The sequence below is a fragment of the Salvelinus namaycush genome, chromosome 40, assembly GCF_016432855.1.
Source record: "Salvelinus namaycush isolate Seneca chromosome 40, SaNama_1.0, whole genome shotgun sequence".
Lineage (NCBI taxonomy): Eukaryota > Metazoa > Chordata > Actinopteri > Salmoniformes > Salmonidae > Salvelinus > Salvelinus namaycush.
This window is the reverse complement of record NC_052346.1, coordinates 13845406-13866124: the sequence shown is the minus strand read 5'-3', so window position 1 is coordinate 13866124 and position 20719 is coordinate 13845406. Positions and strand designations below refer to the sequence as shown.

The 20719-nt window shown below is 43.8% G+C and overlaps 2 protein-coding genes across 2 annotated transcripts; both read left to right on the top strand.

The window, feature by feature from the left end:
- The first annotated feature begins 24 nt into the window (after window positions 1–24).
- On the top strand, window positions 25–11454 carry LOC120033591 (guanine nucleotide-binding protein G(I)/G(S)/G(O) subunit gamma-7). Its single transcript, XM_038980005.1, has 4 exons — window positions 25–96; window positions 2040–2551; window positions 2844–2951; window positions 7890–11454. The coding sequence occupies exons 3-4, from the start codon at window positions 2871–2873 to the stop codon at window positions 8013–8015; spliced, it is 207 nt and encodes a 68-aa protein (XP_038835933.1). The 5' UTR covers window positions 25–96; window positions 2040–2551; window positions 2844–2870; the 3' UTR covers window positions 8016–11454.
- A 927-nt stretch (window positions 11455–12381) lies between these two features.
- On the top strand, window positions 12382–18645 carry LOC120033738 (interferon-induced protein 44-like). The gene is made up of 8 exons (XM_038980189.1): window positions 12382–12476; window positions 12645–13030; window positions 13192–13246; window positions 13405–13600; window positions 16195–16347; window positions 16576–16747; window positions 18056–18156; window positions 18282–18645. Exons 1-8 carry the CDS (start codon window positions 12382–12384, stop codon window positions 18468–18470), a joined length of 1347 nt encoding a protein of 448 aa, XP_038836117.1. The 3' UTR covers window positions 18471–18645.
- The last annotated feature ends 2074 nt before the right edge of the window (window positions 18646–20719 follow it).

The window sequence follows — 20719 nt, the reverse complement described above, 5'->3', positions numbered from 1 at the left end:
GGGTGGCGTTTGATTCGGTAAAAACCGAGATTGAACGAACGGACTGTGGAACCAACGAAGCTGCCCCTTTAAATCAGGAATACAGCGCATTCGGAGGTGAGTTGGGAAATATCACTCTTATTTTATCTGTTTATATCACCTCTTTACAGAACCGTGTACTTATTTGCGGTTTATGTGCGCTTGTCTTCCCGATTTTGGTCATGGAAAAGCAGCGCTTAAGGGAAAGAGAGAGTCATCGGTCACGAATTCGGGTTTCCCAAGCCAGGGCGGTGGGGAGGAGAGGAACTGGGGGACAGGGTCTGTGCGAGAAACGTTATCAAAACGTCGGTAGCGCACGCTGTAGCTGATAGATCAGAGGGAAGCAGCGATGTTTAAAACAGCTGCATGTTTTATTGAGGGAGGTGTCACATTTGCATAATAGGCTATTTGCAAGACATGCATTATTTCCAACAGGCGAATAGCTTCCTAACGACATGTCAACAGCCTATTCTCCGGCTGAGATTCGACTATGCAGTAGGCCTATTACCGTAGTAGGCCTATAAGTGTGTGTGTGTGTGTGTGGCCGAGGACACACTGTTCCATCCGTCAAAATGCCCGCATTGTGTTTTCAATCGGCAGAACAGGCTTACTGTGGCATGCAGGGTCAACACACACACAGAGAGCCATGTAGTCCATTGTTGGGAATTTACGCGTGTCGCGTCAGCTATAGGGTCCATATTGGTATTGGATGTTCAGCCATTTCATTAGCCTACCAGTGGAATCGCCATGAACTGATAAATACCGTCAAATTAATACAGTGTATTGTCTAATCATGTTAGCCTACTAATGTGATGGTCTATACTAGCACACTGCACAAGACACGACGATACTGTTTCTAACTGGCTATTCGTTGGCCTATAGGCCTAGATACAATTCTGAGGGTCAAAATAATGATCTAGACTGTCAGACAATGCTTCCGGTCACTTACCCTTTGACTGAGAACGAGAGAATATACCCTCGTCGGGAAAGTTTGAAACTAGTTGGAACATCAACAGGCGTATGAAATTAGCTCTGTGGTAACAGGTGGGCTCAGTGGATAGGCCTACAGTTTCTGAACTTTTAACGGATATGGCAGCTTGTATGACCGTTTTCTTTGCATGCTTTACATTTCATCATGCGCATTGACTGCCTTTAAACTGTCAAACTTTATATATAGTTAGTAGCTCATGCATAATGTACTCACACACACGCAGCCCTAATTAGAGCCATTAATCTCAAGGTCCTCCACAGTAGAGTAATTACAGTAGGACTCCTGAGAGAGGGAGAGAGAGAGAAAGAGGGAGAGAGAGGCCCATATTTTCTGGTGAATAGTTTGGTACAGTACTTTATTTTACAGCCCTGTGACAACATGAATGTATTGAAACAATGGGAACTTTCTAGCACGTGACACAGTTCACTTGTTTCTGTGAATCCAAAAGAAATCAAAGACAGTTATTAATTACTATGTAGTTGAAATGTGTATATGACTGTAAAATAATAGTCACCAAATGTTATATCTACAGTACCTCCATCACTCCAGTATTCCTGCACATTGTAAATATGGTATTGGAACTGACCCTGTATATAGTATGTTTACCTATATACATATCTACCTCCATCACTCCAGTATTCCTGCACATTGTAAATATGGTATTGGAACTGACCCTGTATATAGTATGTTTACCCATATACATATCTACTTCCATCACTCCAGTATTCCTGCACATTGTAAATATGGTATTGGAACTGACCCTGTATATAGTATGTTTACCCATATACATATCTACTTCCATCACTCCAGTATCCCTGCACATTGTAAATATGGTATTGGAACTGACCCTGTATATAGTATGTTTACTTAGTTATTGTGTTCTTCATATTTCTTCTTATTTCTCGTGTGTTTTTTTTTCTAGTATTACATTGTTATTGATTATCGCACTGTTGGGTTTTGAGTCTGCAAGAAAGGTATTTCACTGTACTTGCGCATGTGATTTTAAAAACTTGAAACTTCTACTCTGCAGGAGGTGAAGGTTTACAGCTGACCATCTGACCTGAGGTCACAACCGCTCCTGTCCACCTGAGTGACCCAACTCACCTGGTCAGCCCTTCCCCTGCACACACACCTGCCCTACCTGGTACACCTGTCTACCAACCCAACACACACCTGCCCTACCTGGTACACCTGTCTACCAACACACACCTGTCCTACCTGGTACACCTGTCTACCAACCCAACACACACCTGCCCTACCTGGTACACCTGTCTACCAACCCAACACACACCTGCCCTGCCTGGTACACCTGTCTACCAACCCAACACACACCTGTCCTACCTGGTACACCTGTCTACCAACCCAAAACACACCTGTCCTACCTGGTACACCTGTCTACCAACCCAAAACACACCTGCCCTACCTGGTACACCTGTCTACCAACCCAACACACACCTGCCCTGCCTGGTACACCTGTCTACCAACCCAACACACACCTGTCTGGCCACTGGAGCAGACTCCAATCTGCACACCATCCACTAGGTATGTGTGTATGTGTGTGTGTATGTGTTTGTGTTTGTGTATGTGTGTGTTTGTGTATGTGTGTGTGTGTGTGTGTGTGTGTGTGTGTGTGTGTGTGTGTGTGTGTGTGTGTGTGTGTGTGTGTGTGTGTGTGTGTGTGTGTGTGTGTGTGTGTGATTTAGGACAGTAAATGTACAATCAAGCCTGAGAAAAAAACATGATGACTGTAGCAGAAAACCACATGAGAGCAGTAGAAATCTGCTTTTAAATGATTTATTTCTCTCCCCCCTCTTCCCTCCTCCCCTCCCCATAGTGGGGGTGTGTGTATTGATGGATCAGGATGTCAACCAATAACAACATCGCCCAGGCCAGGAAACTGGTGGAACAACTGAGGATCGAGGCAGGGATCGAACGTATTAAGGTGTGTGTCGACGCTAAGGTTTTTATTAGCATGTTAGAAGCAATCCACTGTAAGGAGAAATCCACTGTAAGGAGAAATCCACAGTAAGGAGAAATCCACAGTAAGGAGAAATCCACAGTAAGGAGAAATCTACTGTAAGGAGAAATCCACAGTAAGGAGAAATCCACTGTAAGGAGAAATTCACTGTAAGGAGCAATCCACAATAAGGATCAATCCACTGTAAGGATCAATCCACTGTAAGGAGAAATCCACAGTAAGGAGAAATCCACAGTAAGGATCTATCCACAGTAAGGAGCAGTTCACTGTAAGGAGAAATCCACAGTAAGGAGAAATCCACAGTAAGGAGATATCCACATTAAGGAGATATCCACATTAAGGATCAATCCACAGTAAGGAGATATCCACTGTAAGGAGAAATCCACTGTAAGGATCAATCCACTGTAAGGATCAATCCACTGTAAGGAGAAATCCACAGTAAGGAGAAATCCACAGTAAGGATCTATCCACAGTAAGGAGCAGTTCACTGTAAGGAGAAATCCACAGTAAGGAGAAATCCACAGTAAGGAGATATCCACATTAAGGAGATATCCACATTAAGGATCAATCCACAGTAAGGAGATATCCACTGTAAGGAGAAATCCACTGTAAGGATCAATCAACTGTAAGGAGAAATCCACTGTAAGGATCAATCCACTGTAAGGAGATATCCACAGTAAGGAGAAATCCACTGTAAGGAGCAATCCATAGTAAGGAGAAATCCACAGTAAGGAGCAATCCATAGTAAGGAGAAATCCACAGTAAGGAGAAATCCACAGTAAGGATCAATCCATAGTAAGTAGAAATCCACTGTAAGGAGAAATCCACAGTAAGGAGCAATACATAGTAAGGAGAAATCCACAGTAAGGAGAAATCCACAGTAAGGAGAAATCCACTGTAAGGAGAAATCCACAGTAAGGAGAAATCCACTGTAAGGATCAATCCACTGTAAGGAGCAATCCACAGTAAGGAGCAATCCACTGTAAGGATAAATCCACTGTAAGGAGCAGTTCACTGTAAGGATAAATCAACTGTAAGGAGAAATCCACTGTAAGGAGAAATCCACAGTAAGGAGAAATCCACTGTAAGGAGAAATCCACAGTAAGGAGAAATCCACTGTAAGGATCAATCCACTGTAAGGAGCAATCCACAGTAAGGAGAAATCCACTGTAAGGATAAATCCACTGTAAGGATAAATCCACTGTAAGGATAAATCCACTGTAAGGAGCCGTTCACTGTAAGGATAAATCCACTGTAAGGAGAAATCCACTGTAAGGAGAAATCCACAGTAAGGAGAAATCCACTGTAAGGAGAAATCCACAGTAAGGAGAAATCCACTGTAAGGATAAATCCACTGTAAGGAGCAGTTCACTGTAAGGAGAAATCCACTGTAAGGAGCAATCCACAGTAAGGAGAAATCCACAGTAAGGATCAATCCACAGTAAGGAGAATTCCACAGTAAGGATCAATCCACAGTAAGGAGATATCCACATTAAGGATCAATCCACAGTAAGGAGATATCCACTGTAAGCAGAAATCCACTGTAAGGATCAATCAACTGTAAGGAGAAATCCACTGTAAGGATCAATCAACTGTAAGGAGAAATCCACTGTAAGGATCAATCCACTGCAAGGAGAAATCCACTGTAAGGATCTATCCACAGTAAGGAGCAATCCACAGTAAGGAGAAATCCACTGTAAGGAGAAATCCACTGTAAGGAGCAGTTCACTGTAAGGAGAAATCCACTGTAAGGAGCAATCCACTGTAAGGAGAAATCCACAGTAAGGATCAATCCACAGTAAGGAGAATTCCACAGTAAGGATCAATCCACAGTAAGGATATATCCACAGTAAGGATCAATCCACAGTAAGGATCAATCCACTGTAAGGAGAAATCCACTGTAAGGATTAATCCATAGTAAGGAGATATCCACTGTAAGGAGAAATCCACTGTAAGGATTAATCCATAGTAAGGAGAAATCCACAGTAAGGAGAAATCCACTGTAAGGAGAAATCCACTGTAAGGAGCAGTTCACTGTAAGGAGAAATCCACTGTAAGGAGCAATCCACTGTAAGGAGCAATCCACTGTAAGGAGAAATCCACAGTAAGGATCAATCCACAGTAAGGAGAATTCCACAGTAAGGATCAATCCACAGTAAGGATATATCCACAGTAAGGATCAATCCACAGTAAGGATCAATCCACTGTAAGGAGAAATCCACTGTAAGGATTAATCCATAGTAAGGAGATATCCACTGTAAGGAGAAATCCACTGTAAGGATTAATCCATAGTAAGGAGAAATCCACAGTAAGGAGAAATCCACTGTAAGGAGAAATCCACTGTAAGGAGCAGTTCACTGTAAGGAGAAATCCACTGTAAGGATCTATCCACAGTAAGGAGCAATCCACAGTAAGGAGAAATCCACTGTAAGGAGAAATCCACTGTAAGGAGCAGTTCACTGTAAGGAGAAATCCACTGTAAGGAGCAATCCACTGTAAGGAGAAATCCACAGTAAGGATCAATCCACAGTAAGGAGAATTCCACAGTAAGGATCAATCCACAGTAAGGATATATCCACAGTAAGGATCAATCCACAGTAAGGATCAATCCACTGTAAGGAGAAATCCACTGTAAGGATTAATCCATAGTAAGGAGATATCCACTGTAAGGAGAAATCCACTGTAAGGATTAATCCATAGTAAGGAGAAATCCACAGTAAGGAGAAATCCACTGTAAGGAGAAATCCACTGTAAGGAGCAGTTCACTGTAAGGAGAAATCCACTGTAAGGAGCAATCCACTGTAAGGAGCAATCCACTGTAAGGAGAAATCCACAGTAAGGATCAATCCACAGTAAGGAGAATTCCACAGTAAGGATCAATCCACAGTAAGGAGATATCCACAGTAAGGATCAATCCACAGTAAGGATCAATCCACTGTAAGGAGAAATCCACTGTAAGGATTAATCCATAGTAAGGAGATATCCACTGTAAGGAGAAATCCACTGTAAGGATTAATCCATAGTAAGGAGAAATCCACTGTAAGGATTAATCCATAGTAAGGAGAAATCCACTGTAAGGAGCAATCCACTGTAAGGATAAATCAACTGTAAGGAGAAATCCACTGTAAGGAGAAATCCACAGTAAGGAGAAATCCACTGTAAGGATAAATCCACTGTAAGGATAAATCCACTGTAAGGATAAATCCACAGTAAGGAGAAATCCACTGTAAGGAGAAATCCACTGTAAGGAGAAATCCACTGTAAGGAGAAATCCACTGTAAGGATAAATCCACAGTAAGGAGAAATCCACTGTAAGGATAAATCCACTGTAAGGAGAAATCCACAGTAAGGAGAAATCCACTGTAAGGATAAATCCACTGTAAGGAGAAATCCACTGTAAGGAGAAATCCACTGTAAGGAGAAATCCACTGTAAGGAGAAATCCACATGTTAAAGAGAAATCCACTGTAAGGATAAATCAACTGTAAGGAGAAATCCACTGTAAGGATAAATCCACTCTAAGGAGAAATCCACTGTAAGGAGAAATCCACTGTAAGGATAAATCAACTGTAAGGAGAAATCCACTGTAAGGATAAATCCACAGTAAGGAGAAATCCACTGTAAGGATAAATCCACTGTAAGGATAAATCCACAGTAAGGAGAAATCCACTGTAAGGATAAATCCACTGTAAGGAGAAATCCACTGTAAGGAGAAATCCACAGTAAGGAGAAATCCACTGTAAGGAGAAATCCACTGTAAGGAGAAATCCACTGTAAGGAGAAATCCACTGTAAGGATAAATCCACAGCAAGGAGAAATCCACTGTAAGGATAAATCCACTGTAAGGATAAATCCACTGTAAGGAGCAATCCACAGTAAGGATAAATCCACTGTAAGGAGCAATCCACTGTAAGGATAAATCCACTGTAAGGATAAATCCACTGTAAGGATAAATCCACAGTAAGGAGAAATCCACTGTAAGGAGAAATCCACTGTAAGGAGAAATCCACTGTAAGGATAAATCCACAGTAAGGAGAAATCCACTGTAAGGATAAATCCACTGTAAGGAGAAATCCACAGTAAGGATAAATCCACTGTAAGGATAAATCCACTGTAAGGAGAAATCCACTGTAAGGAGAAATCCACTGTAAGGAGAAATCCACTGTAAGGAGAAATCCACATGTTAAAGAGAAATCCACTGTAAGGATAAATCAACTGTAAGGAGAAATCCACTGTAAGGATAAATCCACTCTAAGGAGAAATCCACTGTAAGGAGAAATCCACTGTAAGGATAAATCAACTGTAAGGAGAAATCCACTGTAAGGATAAATCCACAGTAAGGAGAAATCCACTGTAAGGATAAATCCACTGTAAGGATAAATCCACAGTAAGGAGAAATCCACTGTAAGGATAAATCCACTGTAAGGAGAAATCCACTGTAAGGAGAAATCCACAGTAAGGAGAAATCCACTGTAAGGAGAAATCCACTGTAAGGAGAAATCCACTGTAAGGAGAAATCCACTGTAAGGATAAATCTACAGCAAGGAGAAATCCACTGTAAGGATAAATCCACTGTAAGGATAAATCCACTGTAAGGAGCAATCCACAGTAAGGATAAATCCACTGTAAGGAGCAATCCACTGTAAGGATAAATCCACTGTAAGGAGCTGTCCACTGTTGCCAAAGCATCACAATATCCCTCTACCTGCCTCCTCTCTCTCTCTCTCTCTCTCTCTCTCTCTCTCTCTCTCTCTCTCTCTCTCTCTCCCCTTCTCTCTCTACCCCTCCCATCTTTCTCTCTCTACCCTATCTGCCTACTCTCCCTCTCCCCCCTCCTCTCTCCCTCTCCCCCCTCCTCTCTCCCCTCCCCTCTCTCTCATCCTGCCCCTCTCTCTCTCTCCAGGTGTCAAAGGCAGCAGCAGACCTGATGAGTTACTGTGAGCAGCACGCCCGTAACGACCCGCTCCTCGTTGGCGTCCCAACGTCAGAAAACCCTTTCAAAGACAAGAAACCCTGCATCATCCTATAGCTGCACGCTCGTCTCTGCCCATCAGACACACACACACACACACACACACACACACACACACACACACACACACACACACACACACACACACACACACACACACACACACACACACACACACACACACCCTCTGCACGTACACACACTCCCACCGGCTGACTCTGCAACAGCCAACAAGGCCCAGCTCTGTTAGGCTATACATACAACACACACACACATACATACACACACACACAGAAATGAAATAGCCACTCTGGAAAAGCGCCATACTCAATAGCCACAGCTAGGGGGCGGTGTCTGTGTTTACAGACCACATTACCACATTAGTGATATTAGCCCTGAGTTGTGTCTCTGTGGTGCTGAGGGTAAGCCTGCACTAACATGTAGCTCTAACTGATACTGGTTACTGACTCGCCCACAGAGATAGTGACACTCAAGTGGAGATGACAGATTTGCTTCAAAAAGGGATTAGGACAATTATCTTAATAGGAATCCACAGTCGCCTACATGAAGTTATAGGCTGATGTATAGCATGTATTTTATTGATTCATTGATTAATCGATTGACTGATAGCATGTATCTGGGTGCTGTGAAGTGAGGGGTGTAAGGTACATGAGGGTAAGGAGTGAAGTGGAGGGTGTATGTGTGACCAATCTGGTGTAAAACCTGGGTCGTCCGTGTGATGCAAGCTGTGTTAGCCCTGTCAGCTAAAGCCTAGCCATTAGCCGTGGAAGCTAATACAAGTCTTCAGGTCTCAGGCATGGTTACCCATCACTAAACCACCGTGGCTATACACGGTGTGTTTGTTAGCCATATAGTGGCTGACTTGCCACTGACTTGCTAAGTATCACAATAGGGATGGCCCCTTCCTGAATCCTTGGGTCAACGGTAATGTTAGTGTTTCCACAAGACATTGTGTTTTTGTGAACATGGCATTGAAACACTGAGCAGGTTGGTACATGCTGCATATGTACCCACTGGGTTTAAACCCGGATCATCTGCAATGCCACAAGACTGTTAGCCCACTGAGCTAAAGTATAGGCTACATACTCCCCCACTCTAGCGACGGTTATCGATCAACAGTGTTTCTGCTTTGGTTTTGAATTCTTGGTCAGTGGGTTTTCTATAGGCCAAAACTCCAGCTGTGTCGACTTGTGAAGTAAGTTGCTCATAGACACTGATCTAAGATCAGTCTTGTGTTTTCCCTCTAATGGTAAAGGTTAGGATTTAGGGAGGGTCATCTGATGCTAGATCTGTGTCTAAAAGGCTGCGTTTACAGAGGCAGCCTAATTCAGATCTTTGTCCACTAATTGGTCTTTTGACCAATCAGATCGACTCTTTTTCCAATAATTGGGCAAAAGATCAGAATTGTGCTGCCTGTGTAAACGCAGCCTAATGAAACTTTTATCTTGAGTACTGCCAAGTACTGAGAGGTTAACTGTGTTCAAGTTTTTAACACCAGAAGTATATATAGATGTTTTTTTATTAATTATTGTTTAGATATCTTGTCCATTTATTGCCATACACTTAGCAGATACTGTAGGTTTCCATTCACTCCTTAACTTTACACTTGAGTCAAAAGTTTACCTTAACCACAGATCTAGGATCAGATTATCATCCCCAATCTTAAGTTGAACCATAAGGGGGTGTACAAATATCTGATCCTATATCAGTGGTTAGAGACATCACTAGTTCTGCCAATGAGAGCAAGCATCACATCATGGGCTTTGCTTATTGGCTCATCATGTGTTCTATTGAGGAACAAGAGCCAATTACAAAGTGGTGTCCCATGTCCCCACCGCCACAGTCCTATTCCTCTACTCCCAAACCAAACTTGATTGTAAAAAATTTAAAAGACGCTAGAAAAAATAAAAGTGTATAAACTTTCTTTAAGTGCAGAAGTGATACGTTTTGAGATTAGCTTTTTGGGGTTTGGTTTGAGTTTCTTTCTAAATGGAAGCAGGTCAGTTGAGTATTATTATCGAACTGTACAGTGTTTGTAAGATAAAACTTAGGCCAGAATTCAATCAAAGTGCATCAAACTTTTTCCACAAAAAAAAACAAAAATGCGCTTTAATTGAATGTCAGCTGGTTGCAGAATCTTTTCTGTGGATGTTACATTTTTGCGTAAATGTTTCCCTTCTGTCAGAATTTAGTCTGTTTGTTTCCTCATTCAGCTTGAGACAGGTTCACACACACACACACACACACACACACACACACACACACACACACACACACACACACACACACACACACACACACACACACACACACACACACACACACACACACACACACACACACTCCCCTAGTGACAAAATGGGCGAACCACATCTACAAAGCAGTGGCGTGGCCGTACTCGTAGCATAGCTTCTTATACACAGGCTAGGCACTGTGAGAAACAAACCTGAACCATTAAAACACTGTCTCTCTCTCTCTCTCTCTCTCTCTCTCTCTCTCTCACACACACACACACACACACACACCCACACACACACACACACACACACACACAGTTTCCTAATGTCTTTTACAATTGATTATCTGAGGGACAATCTTGCTATTTCTTCATTCATTCATTCCATGGACAGTTATTTTTGATTGATTGATTGGTTGATTGATGGTTTGCCTTGTTGTGGTGTATTGTGTTGTATGCTGGTTAGGAGCAGGAGTTTTACCTGGTCAGGTCACATGGTCAGGGACAACATTCTAGCCCTAGACTTGAGAGTATTTGAGGGAACAGTCTTTAAAGAGGACACAAAGCTCTAGAATGGAAGTGTTGTGGCGCTCCCGTTCCCGCATCATTCACTATGGCTGATCTAGGTCAGTTGAAAGTTTTCTCCCCCTAAAGATTATGTCAGGATTTGGGGAATGGAATCTGATCCTAGATCTTACCTAGAGCAGAACGCTAGAACCCTAAAACAAATTTCTGTCCCTAGACACTGATCTCGGGTCAGTTTTACCTGGACTCATCGTTGTGTTTTTATCTCCTGTGTATGCATATACAGTATGTATCTCTGATAACGCTTTGTTTTACAGTCTCCTTTAACTTGGTATTTGCTTAGAAATAACATGGTAAAAACATGTGTTTCGTTGCAAGCGGGGACTATTTAGTACCAGGTTGAAAGTCCCCATTGTTACCACAATGTGTTCATTCCAGCTGGGACAGGACTGTAAAGTAAAGCGTTACCGGATCTTTTTGCCTTGATTAATTGTGAATGATCAGTTATTGATTATGAAGGAAATTTAATATCTATTTTTTGTATCTGGTCGCTCTGATGTGCCATAACTCATGTTTTCTTGCACACTGTTCATATTTTACAGTTAAATACTTTACTGTTAAGACTTTACTGTTCATATTTTTGTGGATATTGCTGTTAAAAAAAAGATGGTATTTAAAAGTAGACAACAGTAATAAAAATATGATAATAACGCCTGTGTTGTTCTGACCTGCTCCTTATCTACTTACACACACACACACACACACACACACACACACACACACACACACACACACACACACACACACACACACACACACCACACACACACACACACACACACACACACACACACACACACACACACACCACACACCACACACACACACACACACACACACACACACACACACACACACACACGCGCACACACACACACACACACACACACACAGGTCATTTGAAAGTGACCATAGAAGCTTCTCTGGCCTCAGATATAATTTCAACTCATTGTCAATGAAATACCATTATGTTTTGTTTCTAAGCCATCTTCTACCCTACTGTAGAAGCCCCGGATTTCCTGACATGACTTGTGGAGGGAAGACTACAGGCCGTGTAAGGTGCAGTCGCTCCCCCGGGCTGTACGTTGTAGTATGCTGCTAAAATAACCGCACCCACCTGGCGTGCCAGCAGAGCTCTATCAATCTCACACTACCCGTCCTTTCCTGTATTTGAGTAAAAGCAGGTTGAGCGAGTCAAAGTAAATTTCGATTTTTAGAAAAGATAAGCCACACCTACTGTACACCTGTTTTATGGTGGCGCTGCGCGACCTGGATTTTGTGGTCGATTATGTTGTGATTGAAGGATTAAAAGGAGTTATATTTCCACGATCATCAGTTACAAACGGTAAGAACTACATCACCATCATGACAGTCTAAAGAAAGCGCTTCAAATAAGCAATTCTGACAGATATCTGTGTGGCAGCATCTATGACAATATGACGGGTCGTTGTCTTCTCTTTATATGCCTTTCGCTCTTTCCTCGGTGTGTGTCTATACAGTGAGGTGAGGTTCATCAGTATGATCATCTGTTTCTGTTACCATTTATTGCTGGTCTCTCTACCTCAGTTCCTTGGTGACGTCATGAGTGTTGTGAAGTCCAGTCTGTCAGTAGAACAGGAGAAGAAGCTGCTGTCTCTGTTCGGCCATGTCAGACTCCACCTGCTCTACAAAGTTTTGTCGGAACAATAGATTTCATTTTAATGGAATCTTTATTTTTTATGACATTTTATGGGATGAATTTTATTCTCAGGCCAGATACCTGCAATGCAGACAGAACAAAGCGATTGGTTCAGTAAAAGGTAATAAAGTACTTTTCTATTATATTTTGTTCTGCTCAAAGCCAGCGTCCATGGCTACATGAATATAGCCTTCCACTGCCGCTGTGATGGCCAGGGACCCACCGTACTTGTGGCCTACAACAAGGCTGGGTTTGTTTTCGGAGGTTACATCAGTAAGGACTACGCCCAGACTGGACAGGTGATCAATGATGATAAGGCCTTTCTCTACAGCATCACTGACCAGAGAGAAAAGCCACTGCGTGTGTCCAGTACCGATGACCAGTATGGTTTCACAGATGGAGCCTATGGTCTTAATGTTGGTGCCTTGTGGTTCCTTAATAATAACACCGCTACAGTTCAAATTGTTGCAGGGAACAGCTACACCTTTGAAGGGGAAGAGATGCATGGCAATGACCTGCAGCTGACAGAGTGTGAGGTGTACAGAGTGGAAGGTGAGTGGTCATTTATAGCCCCTACTCCCTAGGCACTACTGAAACGATTGGATACATGTAACCAATATGGCAAAATATTCTAACCAGTCAGAAGGCCAGGTGAAGCAATTAGTGTATTGATTAAATCTGATTGTTTTGTTGTTTGTCTCAATTTCTGGCAGAGTATGGAGGCCTTCGGGAGACTCCCTGGAGGAAAATTGACTTGGAAGGATATGGGTATGTTAAATCTCAAAAGCGGTACAAAAATCATAATACTATACAACTACTGATGCATCAGGTACCACTTCTGCTGTTCCAGTGAACAGACTTAAATTAATCAATCAAGTCTGTCACCCATCTCTCTTCCTTTCTCCATCCATCTCTATCATTAACAGCACCAAGGACTGCCTGATGGACTATATCAAGAACTATAAGCCTGAGGTAAAGTCTGTGGTCCAGGCCAGAGTTCTACTGGTGGGTCCGGTCGGGGCTGGCAAGTCCAGCTTCTTCAACTCCATCAACTCTGTCTTCAAAGGACATGTTACCGGGCAGGCTAACACCGGCAGTGCTGGCACCAGCCTCACCACACAGGTACAGTACTGTGTTTGTGCGCGCATGATTGTGTGTGGCTTAAAGATGCAGTCCGGGATCTTATAGGGCAATGCCGCCACTTTTCACATCATATTCATTATCTCCAGCACCATATCAGTGTCTACTAATGGGAAAACAGCGTGTTTCTATGATCTGTGGTTAAAAAGATAAAATAAATGTTCTAAAAAAAATACTTCTCTGTGATGAGGTTTGTGCTTGAGTTTTTTGTTTGAGTTTTGTGTTTGAGTTTTGTGTTTGAAAATCACTGTTTATTTTTTTTTACTTTTGATGATGTCATTGGGTAGAACTTTATTTAATTTATTATTTTTGTTTTTTTTATAGAATTTTAAAACATACACTCTATCTGCAGTGAAGCTGCTCGACATTTACATTACGTTCAGCTATCTAGCAGACACGCCCATCCAGAGCGGCCCACAGGAGCAACCAGGGTCAAGCGCCCCGTCCAAGGGCACATCGACAGATCTCCCACCAAGTTGAATCGGCCCAAGTTCCCAACTCCCAGGCCACCAACCATCCAAGATCCCCCCCATAAGTCTCCTGAGAGCTACCCCTCAAACATCCAAGAACCCCCACACAGTCCCCTCCCGAACCCCCCCTCCCCCCAACCACCGTCCCCCTCCAACCCAAAACCACCACCCAACCACCGTCCCCCCCCAACCCAAAACCACCACCCAACCACCGTCCCCCTCCAACCCAAAACCACCATCCAACCACCGTCCCCCTCCAACCCAAAACCACCCCCCAACCACCGTCCCCCTCCAACCCAAAACCACCCCCCAACCACGTCCCCCTCCAACCCAAAACCACCCCCCAACCACTGTCCCCCTCCAACCCAAAACCACCCCCCAACCACCGTCCCCCTCCAACCCAAAACCACCACCCAACCGCCATCCCCCTCCAACCCAAAACCACCACCCAACCACCGTCCCCCTCCAACCCAAAACCACCACCCAACCACCGTCCCAATCCAACCCAAAACCACCCCCCAACCACCGTCCCCCTCCAACCCAAAACCACCACCCAACCACCGTCCCCCTCCAACCCAAAACCACCACCCAACCACCGTCCCCCTCCAACCCAAAATCACCACCCAACCACCGTCCCCCTCCAACCCAAAACCGCCCCCCAACCACCGTCCCCCTCCAACCCAAAACCACCCCCCAACCACGTCCCCCTCCAACCCAAAACCACCATCCAACCACCGTCCCAATCCAACCCAAAACCACCCCCCAACCACTGTCCCCCTCCAACCCAAAACCACCCCCCAACCACCGTCCCCCTCCAACCCAAAACCACCATCCAACCACCGTCCCAATCCAACCCAAAACCACCCCCCAACCACCGTCCCCCTCCAACCCAAAACCACCATCCAACCACCGTCCCCCTCCAACCCAAAACCACCCCCCAACCACCGTCCCCCTCCAACCCAAAACCACCACCCAACCACCGTCCCCCTCCAACCCAAAACCACCATCCAACCACCGTCCCAATCCAACCCAAAACCACCCCCCAACCACCGTCCCCCTCCAACCCAAAACCACCATCCAACCACCGTCCCCCTCCAACCCAAACCCCCCCCCCCCCCCCCAACCACCATCCCCCTCCAACACAAAACCACCACCCAACCACCGTCCCAATCCAACCCAAAACCACCCCCCAACCACCGTCCCCCTCCAACCCAAAACCACCACCCAACCACCGTCCCAATCCAACCCAAAACCACCCCCCAACCACCGTCCCCCTCCAACCCAAAACCGCCACCCAACCACCATCCCAATCCAACCCAAAACCACCCCCCAACCACCGTCCCCCTCCAACCCAAAACCACCCCCCAACCACCGTCCCCCTCCAACCGAAAACCACCCCCCAACCACCGTCCCCCTCCAACCCAAAACCACCCCCCAACCACCGTCCCCCTCCAACCCAAAACCACCCCCCAACCACCGTCCCCCTCCAACCCAAAACCACCACCCAACCACCGTCCCCCTCCAACCCAAAACCACCCCCAACCACCGTCCCCCTCCAACCCAAAACCACCCCCCAACCACCGTCCCCCTCCAACCCAAAACCACCCCCCAACCACCGTCCCCCTCCAACCCAAAACCACCACCCAACCACCGTCCCCCTCCAACCCAAAACCACCACCCAACCACCGTCCCCCTCCAACCAACAAAAGAGAAAAACAAATTAAAACAGAAAACAACAATGCAAAAAATGCAACAATGCAATTATATAGAACTAGTACAAATTTTTTACTTTATATTTTTTCCTACAAAACAAAGAAATTAGTTGTTTTCACATATGTGGACAATGGCATTGCACTGGAGATAATGAACATGAGGTTGAAAAGTCGTGAAATTGCCCTTTAAGCACTTACAAAACATATTGTACGAATTGGAATTCATAACATATCATACGAAATGGATGATGTAGTACACAATTGCGCCAAATGTTCAGCGACCCGTTTTGGCTCGTGAGCACTACTTTCAAAACTACTGGCTGAAATTAGACAAAACCTCTGGAGCATCACTATTGTACAGGACTTAATATTCTAACTCTCCCTCTCTCTGTAGTTCCGTACCTACAGCATCAAGGCAGAGCAGGGTGGGAAGGCTCTCCCTCTGGTCCTGTGTGACACCATGGGCCTGGAGGAAGGACCCAGCGCAGGGCTGGATATAGACGACATCAACAGTATCCTGAAGGGCCATGTACAGGACCGGTACCAGGCGAGTAAAACTGGCAAATGATAGCAGTGGGGGAAGATACATTTCTATTCCTTCTATCAACAAGAAGATTTCATGTGTTTGATACCAATCATTCCAGCCATTACAATGAGCCTGTCCTCTGATTTAAAGTAGCACCAGCCTCACGGTAGGGAAAGCATGTCCTTGATAGTGCAGTAGTAGTAGTAGTATATATATCTTGGGGGCTGATGTCCTGTTTCTCTCCCCCAGTTCAACCCGTCCATGTCTGTCCAGACGGATGGTGTCGGGTTCTGTAAGTCGCCCAGCCTGAAGGACACGATCCACTGTGTGGTCTACGTACTGGACGCCTGCAAGGTCACTCTGCTCTCTGCCAAGATGGTGGACAAGCTCGCCGCCATCCGCAAGGGGATCAACAAGCTGGGTAAGAAAGGAAATGAGTGCGCGTGTTTGTATACGTGTCTGTGTGTGTCTGTGTGTGTGTGTTAACATGTGTTGTGCAGGGTTGGGGAGTAACAGATTACATGTATTCCATTACATGTAAGGGATTACAAAAAATGCTAACTGTAGTCCGTTACGTTACCAGCAAAAATATTGTAATCAAATTACAGATACTTTTGAAAAACTAGATGATAACATCAATGATTACTTTTAAATTCATGAAGGATGTTTGAGAAAAAATATATTTGACTCTTCTCTGTTTTCTCAATGACATTCAAATCAGCATTGAAAAAAGGCGCAAGTTTAAGTTTGTTCCACCTGAGCGAGTCTGACCACAAGTCAGAGACCACTATGATGACACACCAAATGGGTTAGATGGATCGCAGGAAAAGAGCAGGAATAGGCTTTTGAAGGCTACAGTCCAAGCTGTGTCTTCCAATGGTGTCACTGCTGTCAGCATCCAAAGATGGTCCAACTTCAATAAACACTTGGAGGTAGGGATGACAGCGGTGGTGTAGTCTACGGTGATATGGATATCACTTATTATTGATATCTACATAGTGCATTGATGTGAATCACACTGCTGCTCTCTCATTTAGCTATTTGCCCCTTACGGATTGTGGTTGTTGTGGATGGCTGTTCAAAAATCTAAATGTATATTTGAACCCAAAAATTGTTGAATTCAAGAAGGTAAAGCTGCCTATCAATCATTGTTTTTGAAACCAATGGACAGCCAGTGAAAAATGCTCTCTTGCAACAGCTGCACAGTGCGGATCCCAGCCTATTGAATAAAGGTGGGGCTTTCATTGCTCAATCTAATTCATGCTAATAAAAAATGGACACATGTTCAAACTCGTACATATTTGATAGACTTAAAGGGGAATCTGTAGTTGCTACATCCATTTTTGGACTTATGAATTATATATATACTAATGTAAAGATATAATTTAATCGTATTATTATATGTAGTAGAAAGCGATGGGTTAGAAGAAGCCTACACAACCAACCCAGAAAGTAAAATGTAACATCCATATATGGCCAGCTATGTAAACTTTAAAATGGATTTATCCTGCAATAGATGTCGTTCAATTGGTAACATACATTTTTGTCTTCTTCTAATGCCTCTTAAGGGGAAAGTAATATAAAAGTAATGAAATGTAATCAGACTACATTACCGAGTTTGGGTAATCCAAAAGTTACATTACTGATTACAATTTTGGACTAGTAACTAGTAACTGTAACGGATTACATTTAGAAAGTAACCTACCCAACCCTGGTGTTGTGTCACTAGGTATTCCCCAGCTGGTCCTGCTTACTAAGGTGGATGAGGCCTGTCCTCTAGTGAGAGAAGACCTGACCAACATTTACCTCAGCCACTACATAGAGAGGATGGTGAGTGCATGGCTGAGTCTGGAACCCTATTCTCACATAGTACACCATGTTTATTTAACTACAAGCTTGTGTGTGGTGTATGTGCGTACATGCATGTACTTTGTGTGTGTGTGTGTTTGTTTCAGACCCGCAAGGTGAGTGTGTGTCTGGGTGTGTCCCAGTCCTGTGTTCTGCCAGTGAAGAACTACAGTCGTGAGCTTGAGCTGGACATCCACACAGACATCCTCCTGCTCACTGCCGTGGTCCAGATGCTTCGCTACACTGACGACTACTTTGATGACATCTATCAGGCTGGGGACCAGAAGTCTGAGTGACTAGGGGTGTATGTGTGGTACTGATCTGAAGTCAGTTTTGGATTTACCTTCTAATGGGTACGCTTAGGATTAGGGGGAATACACTGATCCTGGATGTGTTTAAATGGCAACTTTTAGTTATCGCCTGCCACCTACTACCATACCCTGTTCATAGGCACTTCAGTCTTTTGTCTTGCCCATTCACAATCTGAATGGCACACATACACAATCCATGTCTCGATTGTCTCAAGGTTTAACAATCTGTCTTTAACCTGTCTCCTCCCCTTCATCTACGCAGATTGAAGTGCATTTAACAGGTGACATCAATAAGGGATCATAGCTTTCACCTGGCTTCACCTGGTCAGTCTGTCATGGAAAGAGGTGTTCCTAATGTTTTGTCCTCTCAGTGTACTGTATTAGATACAATATGTGTATGTAGTATTGTATGGTTGTCTACCACACTTCTCTGTAGAGTCTGTACTGCTATTGGTCAGATAAGACATTCAACTGTATACTGCTCATTGTACTTTGTTCAATACAGTATTTTCATATAAAATAACTAAATGCTGAATAAATATCTGCTACATATCTAGGACCTGACTCACTCAGACTTGCTCTACAGTTGTCCAAACTTTCAGAAAGACAGAGAGAGACATCCAACATAAGAGACATGTAGAGATGCAGTCTGCTACAAACAGCAAACAATTTTACAACAATCATTGAGTAAAAGCAGAAGAGTAAATCCTTTTAATGAAATATTAATGAAATATTAAAGGAGTATGGTAAAAACATTCATCAGTAACAATAATGTTGATAATGTCTTGAATAATGAAAGTAGCGTGATGGAAAATGTTATCTTGTGAAGAGATAGCCTTGAAAATGTTAATCTTGTCTTCGTGTCATAAGTAATCCTTGGTTCCTGCCTGTGCTTGGTAAAGATATGAGAGGGGGCGACATGAGCCCCAGCCTCAGGACCGTCTGGCAGAACGCCCAGAATATATTCTATAAGTTAAGATAGGAGACGGTGCCAGACACATGCCAGAACCAACCCTATGAACTATGCCTATTTAAAAAAGATATATATTTCACCTTTATTTAACCAGGTATGCCAGTTGAGAACAAGTTCTCGTTTACAACTGCGACCTGGCCAAGATTAAGCAAAGCAGTGTGACACAAACAACAACACAGAGTTACACATGGAATAAACAAATGTACAGTCAATAACACAATAGAAAAGTCTATATACAGTGTGTGCAAATTAAGTAAGATTAGGGAGGTAAGGCAATAAATAGGCCGTAGTGGTGAAATAATTACAATTTTGCAAATAAACACTGGAGTGATAGATGTGCAGAAGATGAATGTGCAAGTAGAGATACTGGGGTGCAAAGGAGCAAAAAATATATATATAAATAAAATACATAACATAGGGATGAGGTATTTGGATGGGCTATTTACAGATGGGCTATGTACAGGTGCAATGATCTGTTAGCTGCTCTGATAGCTGATGCTTAAAGTTAGTGAGGGAGATATGAGTCTCCAGTTTCAGTGATTTTTGCAATTCGTTCCAGTCATTGGCAGCAGAGAACTGTAAGGAAAGGCGGCCAAAGTAGGAATTGGCTTTGGGGATGACCAGTGAAATATACCTGCTGGAGCGCGTGCTACGGGTGGGTGCTGCTATGGTGACCAGTGAGCTGAGATAAGGCGGGGCTTTACCTAGCAAAGACTTATAGATGACCTGGAGCCAGTGGGTTTGGCGACAAATATGAAGCGAGGGCCAGCCAACGAGAGCATACAGGTCGCAGTGGTGGGTAGTATATGGGGCTTTGGTGACGAAACGGATGGCACTGTGATAGACTGCATCCAATTTGCTGAGTAGAGTGTTGGAGGCTATTTTGTAAATGGCATCGCCGAAGTCAAGGATCGGTAGGATAGTCAGTTTTACGAGGGTATGTTTGGCAGCATGAGTGAAGGATGCTTTTTTGCGAAATAGGAAGCTGATTCTAGATTTAATTTTGGATTGGAGATGCTTAATATGAGTCTGGAAGGAGAGTTTACAGTCTAACCAGACTCCTAGGTATTTGTAATTGTCCACATATTCAGAACCGTCCAGAGTAGTGATGTGGTGCGTCCTGTTTCCAGGTGCATCCTGTTTCCATTGATCATCCTTAAGATGATTCTACAACTTGATTGGAATCCACCTGTGGTAAATTCAATTGATTGGACATGATTTGGAAAGGCACACGCCTGTCTATATAAGGTCCCACAGTGCA

Excerpts from the sequence above, each read along its gene's own strand:
- LOC120033591 (XM_038980005.1), top strand. The coding sequence starts at position 2,871 with ATGTCAACCAATAACAACATCGCCCAGGCCAGGAAACTGGTGGAACAA. Across the intron at positions 2,952-7,889 it reads CAGGGATCGAACGTATTAAG|GTGTCAAAGGCAGCAGCAGA; the intron begins GTGTGTGTCGAC and ends CTCTCTCTCCAG.
- LOC120033738 (XM_038980189.1), top strand. The coding sequence starts at position 12,382 with ATGAGTGTTGTGAAGTCCAGTCTGTCAGTAGAACAGGAGAAGAAGCTG. Across the intron at positions 13,247-13,404 it reads ATTGACTTGGAAGGATATGG|CACCAAGGACTGCCTGATGG; the intron begins GTATGTTAAATC and ends TATCATTAACAG. Across the intron at positions 16,748-18,055 it reads CAAGGGGATCAACAAGCTGG|GTATTCCCCAGCTGGTCCTG; the intron begins GTAAGAAAGGAA and ends TTGTGTCACTAG.